The sequence below is a fragment of the Triticum aestivum genome, chromosome 1A, assembly GCF_018294505.1.
Source record: "Triticum aestivum cultivar Chinese Spring chromosome 1A, IWGSC CS RefSeq v2.1, whole genome shotgun sequence".
Taxonomy (NCBI): domain Eukaryota; kingdom Viridiplantae; phylum Streptophyta; class Magnoliopsida; order Poales; family Poaceae; genus Triticum; species Triticum aestivum.
Genome location: NC_057794.1, coordinates 575,491,632 through 575,512,970, shown reverse-complemented (window position 1 = coordinate 575,512,970; position 21,339 = coordinate 575,491,632). Strand labels below are relative to the sequence as shown.

The following is a 21,339-nucleotide window of genomic DNA, read 5'->3' as shown; positions in this document are numbered from 1 at the left end:
TTTGACCGAAGACCGGAGAAAAGTTGCAAGACCGGAGTAGTATAAACGTACTGTACAGTATAATTGAGGAGAGAATAATATTTTACGGGTAGATCTGCGTGTGTGTACGCGATCCGTACGCTTTGGCCGACACTAATAGCACAAGCTGCTCTGTCTCCAACCACTTTATCATCCGTCTTAATTAATGGAGCTAACTAACTACCTCCTCACTGGCCCGGTGACGTGGCTGCTCTCAGTGACCACCCAGCTGCGTCACTCTCACCGGTCACGCTGAGATGGTTCGGTCGCTTCGTCTGGACCGATGCCATGTTGCATGGCCTGAAGTGCACTGTGGATTTCTTGGAAGATTCGTCGTCGTCGTCCATCATCGGTACGCGTGGAGAGTAATGTTGGAGTTGTGTTGTGCTCTTGTGGTGAAGTACCATCATGTGGTACTGTCAGACGACTCGTGGATAAAGTGCTTGCCGGGAGGAAGATGCCCGGAGGCTTCGCCGGAGCTCGGCTCGGTGCACACGGCACAAGCGCGCGCGATGTAAACAACTACAGTGGAGCTACAAGCTAGGCTAGTGCTAGCGGCCAAGGCCCGGGTGCACCTGCACGCACGTAGGGTCGACGTGCGTGTCGGGTCGTTTCGGTAGAGGGGCTGGCCGAACTTTCCGTGTAGTACATACGGGCCCAACACCCAATCTTCTTCATGTACGTATATGTAGTACGTACGAGCGAGCCAGGATCTCACACCGTACGTGTGTATACAAGAACGCGGTGAGAGCTATGCAAAAAAAAAAAATGCGGTGAGAGAGATACAAGTCGTAGCAGACACACTTCCCTCGATGGCACGCAACCGACAAAGTGCAATCAGCAAGTATATGGTGCTGTGGTTTGTCTCCTGGACTCGATGTTTCAGTCAAGTTTCGCTGCCTTTTTGCGTACGCCTTGCAAGTTGCGCGAATCGTGGCCCGGTATTAGTTATCAGGCTTGCTAAAATTCACTCGATTATGGTTGAGATTTAATCAAGTCTTAATTGACCTCGCAGCATTTTGTCCCATCGTTTGCAACATTTCTTCTACTGGTTGTAGCATGTCGTCTCACCGGTCAGAACATCAGCCCTCGTTTGTTGTAGCACGTCATTCACCGGTCACAGTATCTTCCATTGACGGTTGTAGCATTTTAGACGAAACCGTTGTAGCATATGTGTAAGTGCATCTAGTGCCACCTCTAGTTGGTTTTAGAGTATTGACGACAAACCTGGTTGAGGGGCTAATGTGTTTGTGAGAATTACAGGATAACACAGGTAGAAGTCCCTCATTGATTCGGTTTTCCTACCAGAGATGATCCGGTGGCAATGCCTGGCAACTCTTCTGGAAATACATCAGGGAAATCCCTTACCACTGGTACTTTCTCCTGCACAACCCCTGTTAGGCAATTTACTTGGGTCCTCTTTGGCACATGCCGGGATACATACTTGATCCTTCTTCCTTCTGGGGTGGTAAGCAAAATTGACTTACTAGCACATTCAATATTCCCTTCATACTTTGATAACCAATCCATGCCTAATATCACATCCAATCCTTGAGATTCCAATACTATTAGGTCTGAGGAAAAAACATAGTTACCAATCCTTAATGGTAACCGATCACACCATAGACTAGCCACATACTCTGCTCCAGCCGAGGTTACTAACATTAGTGACCTAAGGGCTTGGGTTGGTAGGTTATACTTATCCACAAATCCCCTTGAGATGTATGAATGCGATGCACCAATATCAAAAAGAACGAGTGCAGTAAATGACTTAACCAAAAACTTATCTATTACTGCATCGGGCTGAGCTTCAACCTCCTCCACGCTAACGTGGTTCACCTGTCCCCTGTTGAAAGGGTTCGGCTTCTTCCCAGAACTTCCATTGCCATTTTGGCCTTCAGGACATTCATTGGCATAATGTTCGGTCTTCGAACACTTATAGCAAGTGACTTGGCTCAAGTCCTTCTTGGCTGGGGTTGAGGGGTTGGTGCGGTTCTGGCCGTTGCTTCCTGCATTGCCATTACCATTTTTGGTGCCATTGTGATTGTGCGAGCTACCTCCTTCATGGGTATGCTGAAAATGTCCTCCCGGTCTAGGGGTAAAACGTGGCTTCTGCTGAGCTCCTGAATTGTACTTTCCTTGTCCATATTTCCTCTTGCGATTCTCAATTTGCTGCTGCTTCCCTTCAATCATAAGACCACGATCTACCAACTCCTAGTAGTTGTTGAAAGTGGCTACCATCAACTGCATGCTCAACTCATTATTCAGTCCTTCCAGAAACTTCTCTTGCTTAGCTGCATCCGTAGCGACGTCATCTGAGGCATAACGTGCTAACTTACTAAATTCCTCCACATACTGGCCAACTGTCTGTCCTCCTTGGCGCAAGTTGCGAAACTCACGCTTCTTCATGGCCATAGCTCCTGCTGAAACATGGGCAGTACGGAAAGCCTGCTGAAACTGGTCCCATGTGACAGTGTCGACTGGGAAGGTGGCTGTGAAATTCTCCCACCATGATGCTGCGGGTCCTTCTAACTGATGTGCGGCAAATTTCACCTTCTCCGCATCTGTGCATCCTGTTGTGGTTAACTCCCTAGTTGTCTTGCGGAGCCAATCATCTGCTACTATCGGCTCGGTGCTACTGGAAAACACCGGCGGATTCAGTCTAAGGAAACGGGCTAAGTGGTCAACAGGTGGTGGTGGTGGGTTGTTGTTGTTGTTCCCCTGATTCTGATTCTGGACTAGCAACTGCATCAATGTATTCTGCTGTTGGATCAACTAGGTGAGCTTCGGTGGGAAAGCAAACCCGGGGTCACGTCTCGGAGGCATCTATGGGTTTAGAAAAGATGAGATATAAGAATAGAGAGGGTCTAAAGAGAAAACACTACCCATATGCACATGAGGCAAAAGCAAACAATTCACTTCAATCAATCAAACAAAGGCATACAATCGATCTATCTATCGCAAAAGTGCTCGGACTAATATATTTACATGGTGGACTACTACTACTGATGAGGTGGTCTGCTAGAAATATTCTTCGGTTGCAGACTCCATGATATCTGCTCCAGCTTCATCAACATAGTCATCATCGCTACTGTCTGGTTCCAAGTCGGTGCCGTCGATGATGATGTAGTCTTTCGGGCTAATCTCCTTGGGTTCTTCGTCTTCATCTACTGGTGTCGGGCCTCCCATAAATATTCCAATCTTCTTGATCAGGTCGTCATTCTTTTCCACCAATACTTCAATTTCCTCTTCATAATCTTCACGTGTAGCCTTGAGTTCTTCCTCCAGTTCCTTGATTCTAGTCTTAGCCTTCTTCAGATCTATCAGGTCGGCACACATATGGTTCTCCTGGCGTCGAATGTGCTGGTTTAATTCCTGGATAAAAAACTGCGATTGATCTATCCTTCCTGGTGCTCATCATCTCCCAGTGCTCATCTCGGCGCCCACAAATCTGGTAGATAGTATCCTTGAGATCCTTGCGGTAGATTTCTCCAATGCGTCCCATGGCGATGTGAGCTGCCATGCTCATTCCCAGACTCCAAGTTGGTGCATCAAATGAAAACTCTATGGGCTCAGTGACTGGCATGAACGTCCTTCCTGGAACTTGAACTTGAATCATCCAGCGCTCTTCTTCAGGTAAAGTGGCGTTATAGGTTCCCGTGAAGCTTGGTACTCCTATGTTCAGGTATCTAATGACTTCCTTCAAGTGTCGTCCAAAGGGTGTATCTTCATCCGGTTGTGTGAACTTGTTCCTTGCATCCGCCATCCTAAAGAGTAGAAAAGATGAGAAGTCAGAAGAGAAGAGAGTGAATAGTGATCTAGGGCTTCTAGCTTAGTGGTCGTGTCCTACAATCAGCGTGTGCTCTGATACCATCTCTGTAGCGACCAGACCTCAAACAGTCTGATCTCTGTGCTCCGGTGTCATCCATGGATCAGTAATGCTGACACCACATAGTACTCAGAGGATTTATAGCAGAGTAGCAATCACACACTTATTACATCGAGTGTCTCAAAGAGAACTTATTACAACAAATATGGCTTAAGGTCATCTAATAACGATAACAACGGAAGGCTTGGAAGATAAGTGAGTCCATCAACTCCAACGGCATCACTGAGTATAGAACCACGACCTAAAAACTTCTTAATCATCGTCTGAAAAGTCTGCAACTTTAACGTTGCAGCCCGAAAATGGGTCAGCACATGGAATATGCTGGCAAGGTAACACATAGAGAGTAATGGAATGAAACAGCTATACTATATGCATATTTGGCTGGTGGAAAGCTCTATGGTTACAGTTTTGCGTAAAGCCAATTTTTCCCTACTCCAAAGGAATAAATTTAATTACTATCATGGTGGTTGTTAAACATTGAGAATGGTTGACAGCATTCTCAATCCCAATTAAGCATCATCATTAAACATAACCCAACAAAATTAATTTAGAGTAACATGTTGAGATTCATATGAAAATCCAGGTACTAGATACTCAAGATGTCCATAACCGGGGACACGGCTAATCATGATTAGTTTATACACTCTGCAGAGGTTTGCGCAATTTTCCCCGCAAGACTCGATCTCCTCCGTTGGATTTCTCACACTACATGGTGTTTGAGAAACGGATGACCGAGACATAGTCTTTCAGAAGTGCTAGCACCTTACGATCGGGTAGACCGTACCACCTACATCCCATACATCTGCTAGTCTACCACTGTAAGAGTTCGCACAACTTAGTCAACTATGCTAGAGCCCATAATAGCTTGTGGCTGCACACGGAAGTTTCTAGTATGAATAGTCTCATGATCCCTTTGAGCCTGGGTGGCGGTCCAAAAGAGAACAGGCAAGTCCTGGAATACTCAGGTGCCTCAATCCACCCAGATGTGTGTTTAAGTTGCCACCTTAGATAAACCATTAATTAACAATCTCACATCTGTCATGGATTTCACTCACCCAATTCACGTCTACTAGCATAACATGGCATAATAAGCAAACGTAGAAGTAACTCCCAAAGGATTGATAGTAAACAGGTAATAGGTACTACCTCATCTACTTCCCATCCCACAATTTAATTAGATCCTAATCATGCAATGTGTGAGGTTTGATCTAATGCAATAAAACTGGGTAGTAGAAAAGGTCTGATCAAAGTGTTACTTGCCTTGCTGATGATCTGGGAAACCTAGCGATTCGAAGTAACAGGCGGCGCACTCCGGATATTCTATCGCAAACAGCAAACGAGCATACAATAAGTACTCATCTAATGCACAGGTAAAACTCAAATAAGAGATCTAACCAGAAGGTTCAACTTAAGAACTCCGATTGGCAAAAAAACGAATCGAACAAAGCAACGAAAGTCAAACGGCGAAAGAAAACAACTTCGTTCTAGTAATCTGGATCTAGGGAAAATTTTACAATAGCAAAATCTTGTTTAAGTTGGTTAAACGGATAGAGGGTTTCGAGACGAAACTCTAGGCGCTTGAATCGCCTAATTCCGATAAACGAGCGAAAAGTTATACTAAAACGAAAATCGGATCAGGAATCGCGATCAGAAAATAACCGTGGAAAATCCGAGAAAAAGAAAAATGACGAACGGATTAACGAACGAACGTTCGTTATCCAGATCTAAAGGATGAACGTGTTCGTTTAAACGAACAAACGAGCGAATGCTCGCTATTTAACCTAAACCGAAAAAACCGATCTAATAAAAAAACAAAAACTAAAAAAAAACGAAAATAAACCAACGGAAAACCGATCGGTTTTCTAAAAAAAACGGCTGGCGCGGATTACGAGGCGGCAGCGAACCTCGGAGAGCGTGCGGGCGGGGTGGCGGCTCCGGCGGGCGGCGCGGCGGCGCGGGCGGTAGCGGCGGCGCGGGTGCGGGGCTGGGGCGGGGCGGGGCGCGGGGCTAGGGTTCCCCCCCCCGGGTGGGCCGGCTTATAAAGCCCCTACGGGCCAGGAGTCCTAGTCGGACATGGCCCGTAGGTCGGTTCCTTTTTTAAAAAAAAAATATGCTCGGAAGAAAAAAAACAAAAAAAAAACTAAACGGACTCCAAAAATCCCGAAATAAATTTTCCCGGGCTTCTAAAATCAAGCCCGACAAAGTGAACATTTATTTGGGCTCTAAATGCAATTTTGAAAAACTCATTTTTTTCCTAAATTCAAATAAAACACCGAAAAAACTCCGGAATAAAATCTTATTTGATTTTATTATTAAATCCTCAATATTTCTTTATTTTGGGAAAGTCATTTTATTCCCTCTCTCATATTTTTTTGTAATAGAAATAATTGATGATAAAATAAATAAAATCAAATGATCCTATTCTCAAAATTTGAGAAAACTCAAATATGAAAATAACGAAATCCTCAACTCTCTCCGTTGGTCATTGAGTTGCGTAGAATTTCTAGGATCAACCAAAATGCAAAATAAAATATGATATGCATTGATGATCTAATGTATAATATTTCAAATTGAAAATTTGGGATGTTACATACATGGTTAGTAAGAAACATCTTCCAGGGAGAATAGTTCCGTTAGGGTTCCTTTCCCTGGGAGGCATGCCCTAAAGTGCATGTCTATGCTGCGAAGAGAAACACAGGAAAAACATCTGGGGCGTATAGATAAATAAAAAAAGGATCATCTTTAGTTCACCGACCGAATATTCCCTTAAGAACGCTAGCTTTCGGCTTCACCCAGTCTGAGGTACACGTCCAGCTGACCCGGCGGTAACAATCGCAGATGTGCTCCCTTTACCACCTAGCCGAACAATCGGGAACGTAGGGGTAAGCACAGGAGCCAGGCAACCCAGCTTGGCCAAAACTTAAGTCATATCGATACATATAATGGTGAATAAAAGGTACATGCGGAAGTGTGACACATGTGTTGGGCATGAAGCCCGTATAGATAAGCTTCTGTTTAAAGAAGCCTCCAGGTTTAATGAGCGCGGATAGCACGTCACTTTATGAGCCTTTAAAGGCTATAAAAGAGAGAGAGAGAAGAAGAGGAATGTAAGACAGAAAGTATATAAAAAAATGGAGAGAGGAAGGAGACGAACACAGAGTCCGGCGCTAGGCATAGAATCTTCGGAGACGGGCTGCGTTCCATGGGTTCGGCTCGAGTCGGTTATCCGATGCATCTCGCAGGCGGTACGCTCCACCAGTCAGGACTTGGTCGATTATGAAGGGACCTTCCCACTTGGGTTTGAGTTTGTCCTTTTTCTTATCCGGTAGTCGTAGAACTAATTCACCAACGTTGTAATTTTTGGCCCGTACTTCTCTACTTTGGTATCTTCGAGCCTGCTGTTGATAGAATGCGGAACGGGCTTTTGCCACGTCACGCTCCTCCTCCAATGCGTCCAAGATGTCCTATCGATCGAGCTCAGCTTCTCTTTCTTCGTACATGCGCACTCGAGGTGAGTCATGAATTATGTCGCAAGGCAAAACTGCCTCTGCGCCGTACACCATAAAGAATGGTGTGTATCCGGTGGTGCGATTCGGCGTGATCCGCAGCCCCCAGAGTACGGAGTCGAGCTCCTCTACCCAGTGCGTGTTAGATTCCTTGAGGGACCGCACTAATCTGGGTTTGATGCCGCTCATGATAAGACCATTTGCATGTTTGACCTGACCGTTAGTTTGTGGGTGATAGACGGAGGCATAATCGAGCTTGATGCCCATGTTTTTGCACCAGAGTTTTACCTCGTCGGCCGTAAAGTTCGTGCCGTTATCCGTGATGATGCTGTGGGGGACGCCATAATGGTGTACAACCCAAGATATAAAGTCTATCACCGGTCCGGATTCGGCCGTCTTAACAGGCCTGGCTTCTATTCATTTGGTGAACTTATCCACCATGACCAGTAAGTATTTTTGCTTGTGGGTTCCGCCTTTAAAGGGTCCAACCATGTCAAGCCCCCAGACCGCGAAGGGCCAAGTGATGGGGATAGTTTGGAGGGCGGTGGGTGGCATATGGCTTTGGTTTGCAAAGAGCTGGCAACCGGTGCATCGTTGGACTAAGTCTTGAGCGTCTGCCCGGGCCGTCGACCAATAAAAGCATGTACGGAAGGCCTTGCTTACAAGGGACCGAGCTGCAGTGTGATGACCGCCGAGTCCGGCGTGAATTTCAGCCAGGAGGTTCCGCCCCTCCTCTTCGGAGATGCACCTTTGAAGGACTCCGGTAGTGCTTTTCTTATAAAGCTCTCCCTCGTGGACTCTGTAGGCTTTGGATCGCCGCACTATGCAGCGTGCCTCATTTTGGTCCTCGGAGAGTTCCTGCCTAGTAAGGTAGGCGAGGAATGGTTCTATCCACGGGGCGATTACGGCCATTATTACGTGGGCAGAAAGTGTTATTTCATTGGCAGAGCCTCCGATTGTGTCAGAATGTTCGGCGTCGGGCAGTGCGGTTGGGTCCGGGCTGTTATTGTTCGGCTCCCCTTCCCATACTACGGATGGCTTGAACAGCCTTTCCAAGAAGACATTGGGGGGGGGGGGACTACATCGCGTTTTGCGCCGATGCTGCCAGGACATCTGCCGCCTGATTATTTTCCCGGGCTATATGGTGAAATTCAAGCCCCTCGAACCGAGCTGACATTTTTAGTTGTCGTGTGTGTTTGAAATCTGACCGTTGGAACACGTGTCAGTTCCTTAGTGACCAAGGGTCATTTTGGACAAATCAGGTCGGGTTGCCTAGTGGCTATAAATAGCCCACCCCCTACAACCATAAACGGTTGGCTGCTCAGAGTTAGTGCACGGCTTTTGTCGTTTGAGAGCAACCCACTTCGAAGCCTTTGAGAGAGAATTCCTTGCGAGGATAAAGCCCTAAACATCCAGAGCCAAAGAGTGTTAGGCATCACTTAAGTCTTCCTGTCTGTGTGATCTGAAGACTTATTACACTTGAGGACTGTGAATCCTCCAGCCGGTTAGGCGTCGCGTTCTGAGCATCCAAGAGTCATTGTGGATTGCCGGTGAACGAAGTCTGTGAAGGTTTGGAAGTCTACCTTGAAGACTTACCAGAGTGATTGGGCAAGGACTGGGTGTCCTTAGCTCAAGGGGAATAAGGTGAAGACGCGGTCTTCTGAGTTGAATCTCAGCCTCCCTAACTAGACGTACAGTTGTCACAGCAACTGGAACTGGTCCAACAAATCATTGTCTTCAACGAGTCACTGGTTTCATCCTTCCCACTCCTTTACTTACTGTTGGCCCTAGTGAAGTCATTGCCTGATTGCATTATCTTTTGTCTTCATTGAGTGACTGCTTATTCTGATTGGCTTCACAATATCTTCCTACCTGATCTTTACTGCCTAGCTGCTATTAGTCATTATGCTTTCACTTCATTGAATACTTGACTATGGTTTGCCTAGTGTAGTCTACCTTCCGCTGCATGGTAATAGGTTTATTTCTATCGTTCGAAACTTCCATGTTTTGAAGACTTTCATAAAAATCGCCTATTCACCCCCCTCTAGTCGATCACTAGCACTTCCAATATGTTGGCATTGCTTACAGTACTATTGCAACATTTTTCATCACCGTTTGCAGCATCCAGTCGTGCCGTCGTAGCACCATAACTGTGTTAACGTCATTCGACTGAGACTTCGTTATGTCTCATTCGACTATGTTCTAGACGCACACATTAGTTATACTTATACAAAATGACCCTTTCGCAAACTTAATCCATTTTGTGGCCTGCCAAAATTTTATTTTCGTAATCTGGCTTCTCCTATTCGTGTGTAACCATCGGTCATGTGGAGTACACGTGCAAGTAACACCCAGTTGAAAGGCGAAACCTATTTGGAACCGTGGATTGTTATGTGTGTTTAAGGTTTGGGGCATATGGGTGTCCCCGTCTCATGGTTGCGATGCCCTCTAGTACCGAATTAGGAGTCCAGGGAAGAAGCAGAAAGAGGGACCTCTCTTGCCATCTCTTCCGGTGGCGCTGGAGTGTCATTAGGGGAACCATCATCGCCATCAACATCATCACCATCTCCATCGTCAATATCTCCCTTTCTCGAATGGTTCACTCATCCACAAATCTCTATAATCCCTATTAAACATGGCATTTGATGCTACAAATTATTTCCGAATGATTTGTTGCACTATTGTTATGCGTGAGTAGAACCCATTTGTCCCGTGACTTCGGTAATCATCACATCATATTTGAGGGTTAGCAATATATTGAAGATCCTTAATGAATATATGAGTTGATCCATATGAGATGAAGGAAACCCATATATCTCAATGCTATGGTTGAATTACCTTAATGAATTCGAGTCTAACTTATTCTTATCTACAATCAACTCATTGCTTCTTCAAGAACTTCTCTTAGACCGATTGTACATGTGATCTAACTAGCAATCGCCTTCTACTTTGGTCCGCCTGGACAGGGCTTTTGTAAACATTTTTGTGGATTTCACTGTTCCTTGATTCCTAACGGCTCCATTGCTAGGTCAACTTTTGACCACGCCCGTACGACAATTTCAAAACATGTGGCGTTTATTAGGCTCAATAATCTTCTTGTTCAAAACCCTCATTTTTAATATCTTGTTTGTCATATTATCCAAAGGAACTACACAAGCTTTGGGCAGGCCTGATCCAGGCTCGACCCTACCGGCTCTATATTTAGGAAATTGAAAAGAATTAGGAACGTTGTTAATAAATGGGCGTTGATGTCAATACTCATGTAGTTTTGACCCAAAATTGCTATACCATTGTTGTTCCTCGACTTGAGGTTAATTCAAAATTCCTATTGGTCGTTCAGTGCGGTGAATAGTAAACACAGGGCAAAAGGGCGTATGACTTGGGTCGGCGCAGTTTGCATCTGATTTTTCTTCCTTTTGTTATTTTCTTTTTTCATTATTGCTTCCTCTGTCCTTTTATTGTTTTCTTTTGTCTATTTTCCTTTTTCTTTTTTTCTTCAAGAAAATAAAAAAGAGAAAACTTCCACGAATTTATAAGAATGGAAAAATGTTTATGATTTGAAAAATCACAAAATTATACCATATTTATGAATTTGACTAATTTTAACACATTTTAAAATGCGTTCATGATTTTTATAAAAACCTTCCTGAATTATTAAAAAACATCATTTTTTACTAAAGTAATTAATTTTAAATTTTGTTACATGATTTTTTTTAGAAAATCGCATTTTGAAAACACAAAATTTTAAAAATGTTTGCAGTTTTAGAAGCACGGAAAACAACCGAAAAAACCGGAGATCTAAAAGAAACCAAAGGAATCCAGGGAGAAAAAACACACTAAAAACAATGTTGTTTGCTCGACTATACGTCGCAGTGAGGAACATATAGACGCGTAAGACGTTGATGTACTTTCATATTTGTCCCTGTGGATGTTGATGGTTCAGTTGTTTTCTCTCGCCATGGCTGGAATCAGTTGGACTAACTACTTCTAGTTCACGATGCTTACCGTTCGCTTACGTAAGAATCAAATTAAGTCTCTAGACGTTGATAGTTCAATTGTTTTCCCTGCTCGAGATGCAAACTGTTGGACTAACTAACTACTCATCCGATGCCGCTCCCCTGCTCGAGAATTCTGCACTTCGTCCGCTCAGGCCGGCGATCACACGAGTCTGAATCTAAATACAGCTGCAGTGCTGCGAATACACTACACAGTACGATGCTGGCTGCAGCAAGCACCTACAGGTTCTTAACCTCGGACAGATTCAGGAACCACTCGTCCAGTTGACTCCCGAACCACATGTCAGCCCCGAGGCCTCCGCCGGCAGCGTAGCCGTAGCCGTAGCCGCCGTCAAGCTCGCACACGGAGGGGTAGCAGTCGCCAACGTTGCCGGCCGGCGGGGAAGGGAACGAGGGCGGCGTGGCCGGCCACTGAATCTCCTCCGGCGCCGCGGCCGGCGGGCTCTGCTGCTCCTGCCCGAAGCTAGCAGGCGACTGTTGATGCGCGGCGGCCTGGGCGCAGGCGCAGGTGTGCGTGCCGTGGTACACGACGTCGAAGAGCAGCGGGTCGGCAGCGGCGCGCTGCACCTGCTTGGTGGCCTGACAGCCCTGCGTGTGCCGGTGCGTGCACCGGAAGTATGCCCGCGGGTACGGGGCGCCGAGGATGTCCTTCTGGCCGTACTTGCGCCAGCTGAGCCCGTCGTTGAGCGGCCCCGCGTCCGTCACCGACGCCACCCGCACCTGCCTCCTCACCTTCCCCGCCGCGGCCTTCCTGCCGCTCACGCTCGCCCTGCCGGTGGCATTGCCTTCGCCGTCGCCGCCGCCGCGCGGGCTGCTCCCGGCGAGGCGCATGGCCCGGTCGACGGACGCGGCCAGAGCGGCGCAGAGCTCCCTGGCGGTGCCCGGCGCGCCCTGGTCGCCTTCGAGGCGCACCTCCAGCTCCCTCGCCATGGCCAGCAGCCCGTCCAGCTCCGTCGCCAGCGTCGCCGCCGTGTCGTCCATGCCCGGCCCCCGGTTCAGCTCAGCAGCACCTGGCGTGGGCGAGCGTGCGCGCGCTTCGCGGGTTGTGAATTGCGATGAGAGTTGATGAGCTTGGTGTGGTGGCGACAGGGGAGGAGGAGGATTTATAGGGCCGGACCGGGCAAGCGCTAAGCACAGAATTGGTGCGCAATTTTGACCGATGACCCGAGAAAAGTTGACGAGAGTATAATACACGTCTGCTGGACTGATGAGTGTGAGTGTGAGTGTGTGAGTGCGATCCGTACATTTGGACCGGTCCGAGCCAACAAGACTACTACTACTATACGATAGTACTCTCCGACCACTTATCCGATCTAAGCGGTCGTACTGCCATTGATTAACACTCTTCCTGCACTTAATTAAGTGATTCCTCACTGACAAGTGACGTGTTCGATCCCAGTGACCAACTAGCTGCGTCACTCTCACCGGTCACGGCTGATGGTTCATTTGATCCCAGTTTTCTTTTTTTTTGCGTGTAGAGGGGGCGTAATGGTTTGCATGGCCTCAAGTTCACTGTGAATTTCGTGGAAGATTCATCGTCGTCGTTGTTCATGGGTACGTGTGGTGTGGCTAGCTGTGGAGGAAAATGTTGGGGTTGTATTGTATCGTGGTGTTCTATCTGACAGTGTTGGTACATGGCGTACCGTGTGGCACTTTCAGGTATTCAGATGGGAGCTTGCCGGGAGGAGGAAGATGCCCGGAAGGTGGCGCGCGGGTGCCGGGAGGCTTCGTCGGAGCTCGGCACAAGTGCGCTTGGCGGGAAAAGGCCGGGTCGGGAAGTACATGCACACTGCCAGCGTACGAGTGAGTAAGAGCAACTCCAACGGGCCGACCTAAACGGACGGCGATTTCGTCCGCTTTCTGTCCGTTTAGGTCGGTCAGATGGATATGAACATCCGCTTTCGCGTTTGGGTCGGCTCGTGCGTTCAACGCTGGCCCGACCCATTTTGACGCCACCGACCAAAAAAAATGTTCATGCATATTTAAAAATATAAACAACTTAATTAAACATTAAAACCGGTCACGAAGGCCGGCGAGAGTCCACGCGTCCACATTAGCATTAAATAAAACTAAAAAAACTAAACTACAAGGTGGCGTGCTGCCCTAGGCGGCGTCATCGTCGTTTTCGGGGTCGGTGAGATCGATGAGCGTCGGCGCAGGGCCGGCCCAGGGGAACGTCGTGTTCCAGGCGGCGGCGATATGGGCCGCGGGCAGCTGTTGCGGCACGGGCAGTGCGGGCGCGGGGGCTGTTCCGGCGCGGGCAGGACCGGCGCGGGGGGCTGTGCGGCCGCCTGTGCAGCCGTTGTCAGGCGCGCCTCCTCCTCGAGGTCGCGCTCGAGCATCTTCTCATACTCGCCGCGACGGCGCTCCTCGGCCAGCCGGCGCCCGCGCCACATCTCGAGATATGCCTGCTCCTGCGTCGGGGCCGCCCCCAACCAAACCGGGGGCGCAGACACCCACTCGCGCAGCACTCCCGTCCAGGAGTAGTGCTCGATGGGCTCCGACTCGGGCTCTGGGTCGGCCTTGACGCTGCGTCGGGGAGGGGACGACGGGGCCACCGGCGACACCACGCAATCGCCGGCCGCGGAGAGGGCAAGGGCCTGCGCCATGGCCGCCTCGTACCGAGCCTCCTCTCCCTCCACCATCTCCATCATCCGCTGCTCGTCCTCCTGTCTCTCGCGGTAGACCGCCGCAAGGGCCGCCTGGTCCTCCTCGCGGACGACGAGCAGGGGCGGCGGCATGTTGCGGTCGACCTCGCGCACGCCGTGTCGCCTCGCCTCCTCGTGCTCGAAGGCGAACCATCTCTTTCAGTTCGGCGAGTCAGTGGCATAGGCGGCTTCGCGGGGCTGCTCCGGCGCCAGCAGCGCCCGCCGGTGCCGCACCTCCTTCGCGTGCGCCCTAGCCGACCGCGGCGCAGCCGACACTGGGATCCTATCTGGATCCAGATGCCAGTCGTGCGGCAGTGTCACGTCAGGGTACGGCAGAGGCTGGCGGTGCTGCCAGTGCCACTCCGCCTAGTGCACTGACACGTTCACGCGCATCCTCTGCGATGTGCCGGCGCCGGCGGAGGCGGCTTAAAAAAGGGCGACCGCCGTTGCTGACGCGTAGGCCCGTGGTCATAAATAAGCTGACCGCGTGGACAGCGGGCAGTTGCACGGCCGCCAGACGGGGGCGCCATGGATAGTGAGAAGACGCGCGTGGTGTCCATTCGGCGTTCGCGCCGACGCATTTGGGACACAAATTTAGGTCGTAAATACGTCGGCGCGGACGCGAAACAGACATGATTTGAGTTTGGGTCGGCCTGTTGGACCACCACTTTTACTCACGTCTACTCAAACGAACGCGGATGAATAAAATGAATCGTCTCATTAAAGTTGATATAACTAGTACAGTGAAGCTAGAGCTAGCGGCCAAGCCCCGGGGGCACGCACCAAGAGTAGAGCGGCTGGCCCAACTTTTGTGTACGGGCCCAGCACCCACCCAAGCTTTGTGCACGTGTACGATCGAGCGTGGGTTTCGTGCTATGCATGTACTGTACAGGAATATCGCGGTGAGAGTGACACAAGGCGTACTGTGCACACTACCCTCGAGGGCACGCAACTAGCTAGTAGAACGAGAAGGTGATGATGACATATGAATAGACGCCTCGTAATAAAAAAATGTAGCTTAAGGTATTTATATTGATTTTTTCTTTCAAAGCAAGCCATTACTAGCGAATCTCAAAAAATAGAAAACAGGTTTTTTAAAACTTTATACATCGGACAACACTTTTTCTTCTTAAACACTCGTCTACTGCTGGAAATCCCGCTGCACCATCGAAACCTATTTTTCCTGACATCCAATTTGACATGACTTGGGGGACATCATCCTAGGGTTATGCATTCAGCAAATGTACTATGCAGATGCTGTGTTTTGTTTGGTGCATTCTGTGGCTGGATGTTTGGGTGAAGTGTCGCTGCTTTTGCGTTGCAAGTTGGCCGCCCGATGGATGGCCTTTTTTGAAACGAAAGAAAAGGTGTGTGTACATGACCGGAGCTGGGGTCGTCAAGCTAGCTGGCCAAGCCACGTCGATCCGCTATCATACATAGAGCATCCAGCTGCGCGGCGTGGCCCGGGAATCGGAATCAACCCCGTCCACGTTTTTGTGCACGGACGAGATCACCCCCGGAGCCCGGAGGGATGCTGTTGGACCCGGGGCTGGGAGAAGAGGATTGATTGGCCGGGCGTCGGGTTCGTCAGGAGCTTTGGCAGCAGGACGGCCGGAAAGCAACCGCGCGGGTAGGTCGCCGCGCGCGTCCCACACGTACGAGCGAGCCTGGACCGTGTAGTGTGTGTAAACAAGAATACGGTAACAGACAGGGATACAAGCCGTACTGTCTACAGTGCAACGTTCCCTCGATCGATGGCACGCAACGGACAAGGTGCGAACAGCAAGTGTAGTACGACACCGTGTGGTTCGTCTCGTGGATTCTCTCGCTCGACGTCCAGTGAAGTTTCGTTGCTTTTGCCCCGATGGATCGCCTTTCTGAAGCGAAAGAAAAGGCGTGTGTACACAACCGGGCCTAGGGTCGTCAAGCTAGTAGCCAGTGACTGGCTATCTGCTTTTGCACGGGAGCTCGTGGGATCGGAATCATCACCGTCCCAGTTTTTCTACGCGGACGCGATCGACCCCGGATGCTATTGGACCGGGGGGCTGGGAGAAGATGATTGATTGGCCCGGCGCCGTTGTTCGTCAGGAGCTTTGGCGGCAGGACGGCCGGAAAGCAGCCGCAACGGCCGGTGCGCGTCCCACGCGGCTGGTTGCGGCATCCGACCGAGCCGTCACAACGGTATATGCTGGCTGCAGAGCCGGAGCGTGACGGCAAAGTAAGACCAGAGTAACAGCATGAATTGGGTCACCCTCAAATTCTTTTCTGTTTTTTTAGGAAACTCACGCCAAGCTTCATTGATTAATGGAGATGTTTATAGGTACATGAATTGGGCCATGAGGGTGATGCAACCACACATGGCGACTTATATCTGAGGGCGTCTCCAACGCCATCCTTCAAATCGCCCGTAAACGTCTCGACTCTCGACCAAGGTGTTTGGACGTTTTTTTTTCGTCCAATATAGTGCCCCAAACGTTAGCGGACCAGTTCGCATGTTTGAATTATTATCGCTTATCGGAAGCAAATTAGGAAAATATTTTGGGGAGTCCAAACGTCCGTCCGGCTAATTAAAAGCCATCATGTATAATCTCTTCTCACCGTCTGGATTATGGAAGGCCATTGCTGTCTTTTTTTCTTTCTGTTTGACAGACGGCATGCATGAACTATGGCGGAAGGCTTCGAAAGCTCATTGGGCGGAAGCCACTATTTTTTCTTCAAGTGCTTGGCGGAAGCTGAATGCACCAGCATCATAGAGTTGACGGAAGTCTTCTTCAAGTGCTTGGCGGAAGCAACTAATGCATGGATTAGTAGCATAGTGAGTCACACATGTTTGGTGGAAGCCACTAAATCCAGTAAAATGTGACCGTTGCTACTGGCTACTATTTGGCAGAAGATTATTGCCGCTGCTATTTATCACTTAATGGAGACGAAATTTGAGGTATAAGGTTGGATGGGGCTGTTTTCACTATTTTGACCATGTCTGAAAACTTTAGCACAAAATAAACTTCCCAAAAATTTATTTCACGATCTGCACTTTGCCATGGCCTTGTGGCGTTTCTGCTTTGTTTGGAAACGCCAAACTAGCCTACGTTGCTCCCCTTTATAGATAAGTGGCAATATGAACAGGTTGCTGGAAACACCACTAACAATGGTGTTTAATATTTGGGCAGCAACGCCACACACGATGGCGTTTCTGCCCTGCTACATACCGTCTGGACCAGGCCACCAATATGGGTGATTTTGGCGTTTTCAAATAAGGCAGCAACGCCACACATGATGGCGTTTCTGCCCTGCTACATACCGTCTGGACCAGGCCAGCAACGTGGGTGATTTTGGCGTTTTCAAATAGGGCAGCAACGCCATAAGCGTGGCATTTCTGAAAAGGGTAAGATTGTGCAATAATTATGTGTGACGTTCATTTTGTGCTAAAGTTCCTTGACAAGGTTAGAACAGTGAAAAATGTCGTTGGATGGTCGGCTCCCGTATCGGTCCGCGGACATTTGTGGTATTCATTTTGAGGGATTGCGTTGGAGATGTCCTAAGAGCATCTAGAGCCGGATATGTCAAATATGTCCCTTGAAACGCTCACGGACGTGCACGTCCGTGTCCTGCATTTATATTTTAATGAAATTGAACAAAATTTCGCCAATTCAAAAAATATTCATGAATGGAAAAAATATCCTAAGAATTCAAGAACTGTTTGTGACTTACAAAATAGTTAATTCATTCATAAAATGTTTTTTTTTGTGATTCTTAATTCATAAAATGTTCGCTGATTCAAAAAATGGCCATGCATTTCAAAAAATGTTCATTAAATGAAAAATTATTCGTGAATTTCAGAAATTGTTTCACCAATTTTCAAAACAATGTTTGTACATTCTAGCAATGTTCGCAGATTCAAGAAAATAGTTTAAAAAATGGTCACAATTTAAAAAAAATCTTTGCAAATAGTATAAAATGTTCATGAATTCATGAAATGTTCTTGATTTTAGAAAATTTTCAAAACTTTGTAAAAGTGTTCTTGAATTTGAAAAAAAATCACGAGTTTAAAAAAAGTACTCATGATTCCACAAAATTGAGAGTGATAGTGTATCTCGGTGATGCAGCAAAATGTGATCATGGCCATTGGAGATTATGAAAAAAATTAACCCGTTGCAACGAACGGGCTCTTTTGCAAGTATAATATAAAAGTTGGAGGGGCCTCTTAGTTGTTGCTCGCTGTGACATTCTATCGGCCATGTGCACACAGAATCCCCCTGACTGGGCCGACCCATGTAGCGAGCGCACACTGTTTTTTCGGTTTACTAGAAAATAAATGATATATATTATGTATATAAAGATATTTAAAAATATTAAGTTGTCTAAAAAAGTGAACATTTTTAAAAATATATTGAAAATATTGTATGAAAAATGAGTAGGAATCGCCACATTTTGGCATCAAATGTGTAGCCATAGGATTTTGAATTTTCTGCATGTGCCATAGGGGACAAGCTAGAAAATATCGCTCAATTAAATTCAGGACGACCCAAACAAGAAACACAAATTTAAGGACACCCTTGAAAAAAATTCGAGGACGTAATAGCGTCTCCAATACATGTGATACATTTATTTCATCAGGCAAAAAATTGCGGGCTTCTCCAGTAGACTACCTAAATCTTCTATATTGCTCCTACGCTCCAACAAATCTCCATGTTTCATCAGATGATGATTCAAATATTTATGATCATGCATCATACTATTCCACACATGATATTTGAAATGCAAATTCAAACTTGAGCTTAAAATAGATAGATCTATAACATCACGGACATAACAAGTACTCCCTCCGTAAACTAATATAAGAGCATTTAGATTAAAAAGTAGTGATCTAAACAGGGAAGCGGATTTGTAGCACCCGGGTGCTCCACACTCCTATACGAACATTAAATTCAAAATTATACCGAGAAACAAAAAAAAATCTGAGATATTGGGATATCAAACCTGGGTTCCCGATCTACTCCCGTGTGAAATTTCATGGGAAAATAGCAGAAAATGTATTCGTGGCAAAAAAGACAAAAAAATCCATTGTATAGAAAAAAAAGCTGTTTGGATGAATTTTTGTTCGGACAGTATTTCCGTCGCCATGGATACATTTCCTGGTATTTTTTCATGAAATTTCACAAGGGAGTAGATTGAGAACCCAGGTTTTGATGCGGAGCATCCTACGGACATCATCATGTACACCGTTATAGCAGCTCGAGTCCGAAGTGGTCCTACCGGAATTAAGGTGAACCCGCTCTTCTTTGAGAATATCATGAATATCCATTGGACTTGCTTGCTACCTCACCAAAGTGCTCTATGTGTCCTTAGATACGACGACCGACGACCACAAGCTGGTGAGGAACACCCCAAAGGAGTAGGAGAAGCACCACAAGGCCGCGAGGAGGAAGAAGGAGTGCAACAAGATCAACTCTGCACCTCCTAGGCGACCCCGTGCCCACGGGCCTCTAGGACCCCGTGCGCACGGACTACACAGGGAGCTGGCGCTGGAGCACCCCGTGCGCATGGGCTTGTATCGTGCCCATGGGACCCCCGTGTGCACGGGCCCATTAGGATGGACGGCTGTGAGCTGCTGTTGGGCCTCCTCTTCGTCCCCTCCATCCACCTACCTATATATTCCGTACCTAGACCATTTGTGAGGGATAGCAAAGTATTTAGAACACAAAAGAGGGCTTTGCTCATCTTCATCCTCTAGGAGATCTAGACCACCTCTTGAAGAAGCTCCTCTTGGAGATCAAGCCCTCCTCTTGGAGAAGATCCACTTGTGGATATCAAGACCCCATCTAAGGAAGGATACACATCATAGGATCATCAAGACCTCTCTCCTCATAGGATTGGGATGAACTAGTACCATGTATCTTTCCTTTGTTGTTCTTGGATCATTGTGAGCTCTTGTGTATTTTTGGATCTAGCATATGTGTGATTGGATCTAGTCAATTTGAGTGTTTCCTCTCTCTTGTGTTCATCTTGTTCTTGGGGATTCCCCTCCAATTCGTGAAAGATCTCCACTTAGGGTTCCACCCTACAACATCTTGGCATCATGAGCAAGGTTGATCACGAAATTGGAGCCCCTCTCTTTGTTTTCTAGCCTAGTTTTGTTGTTTTTGTCCCAATTTTAAAAATTCCCACCAAAAATAGCCCCAATTGTTTTTTGTGGTTTGTTGATTTGAGGAGTTTTTGTTAGATTTGATCCATGGATTTTCTTGGTTTCAAGTGGATCTAGCGTTCCTCCATCTTCCCCTACCTTCCATCCTTCAATTTTGACCTCAGATTCGAGATTACCCACGGATCTAGAGCAGTTCGTCCACTCACAGAACACCCCGTGCGCACGGGCCATCGGGACCCCGTGCACACGGGCCAGACAGACCCCGTGCGCACGGCCCTTCCAGTGCGCTTCTGCCACTTGGTTTTCGCCCACCCCACCCTCCCATACCACCCCCATACCCCAGCTAAACCCCAGCAACGAAATTCATCCATTTGGAGACCAGATCGCGAAGAACTCCGCCAAACTCGCGTGTCCCAGGTGACCCCGTGCCCTCGGTGTGTGTACCGTGTGCACGGGACCCCGTGCCCACGGGCCCTAGACCCCGTGTGCACGGCCCTCCCAGGCCAGCCGCGAGCACTTCACCATTTCGCCCATAACTTCCACATCCGGAGTCCGATTTTCACGTTCTTTAGCTCGTTGAGTAGCTATTGACATCCCCCATCCACCTAGTTAGGTTCCAACACCATTTGACTCCATTTTTTTTGACATTTTGGCATCTTTGCCTAGGCCCTCCACCATATCATCCGCAAAACCACCATAGCCTTCCGCAACCTAACCCTTTTTGTTACATATAGCATTTGCGGTTGTTTGAGTGGTGACTTGAGTCTCCTAAGGTGTTTCGGCTACTTAGGGACGGTTGCTTCTTCATCAACCACCACCACTACTTCCGCATTGCCATCTCCGCTTCCACCATTTGACTTGTTCCGTATGAGATTTTGAGTTTGCGGTTTTTACCGTTTCCTAATGTGTTTCGGCTACTTAGGGACGGGTCTACATCATCTTGGTATCTACATCAAGAACACCGCCACTCATCATCGCCATGAGGTCGTCATCGACATTGACATCTTCACCATCTTGACACCCTAACTGTAAGCAAGAACGGTAACCTCTATATCATCTTGGTATCGTGGTATCCCTTCATCGTACATTCTTGCCATTACATTGTTAACCATTTGGC

General features: G+C 47.7%; 1 protein-coding gene across 1 annotated transcript; it reads right to left on the bottom strand.

Annotated features, from left to right (window-relative positions):
- Positions 1-11,425: 11,425 nt before the first annotated feature.
- LOC123069083 (transcription factor WRKY19) lies at positions 11,426-12,503 on the bottom strand. The gene has a single exon (XM_044491830.1). It carries the CDS (start codon positions 12,408-12,410, stop codon positions 11,649-11,651), a length of 762 nt encoding a protein of 253 aa, XP_044347765.1. The 5' UTR covers positions 12,411-12,503; the 3' UTR covers positions 11,426-11,648.
- Between the last annotated feature and the right edge of the window lie 8,836 nt (positions 12,504-21,339).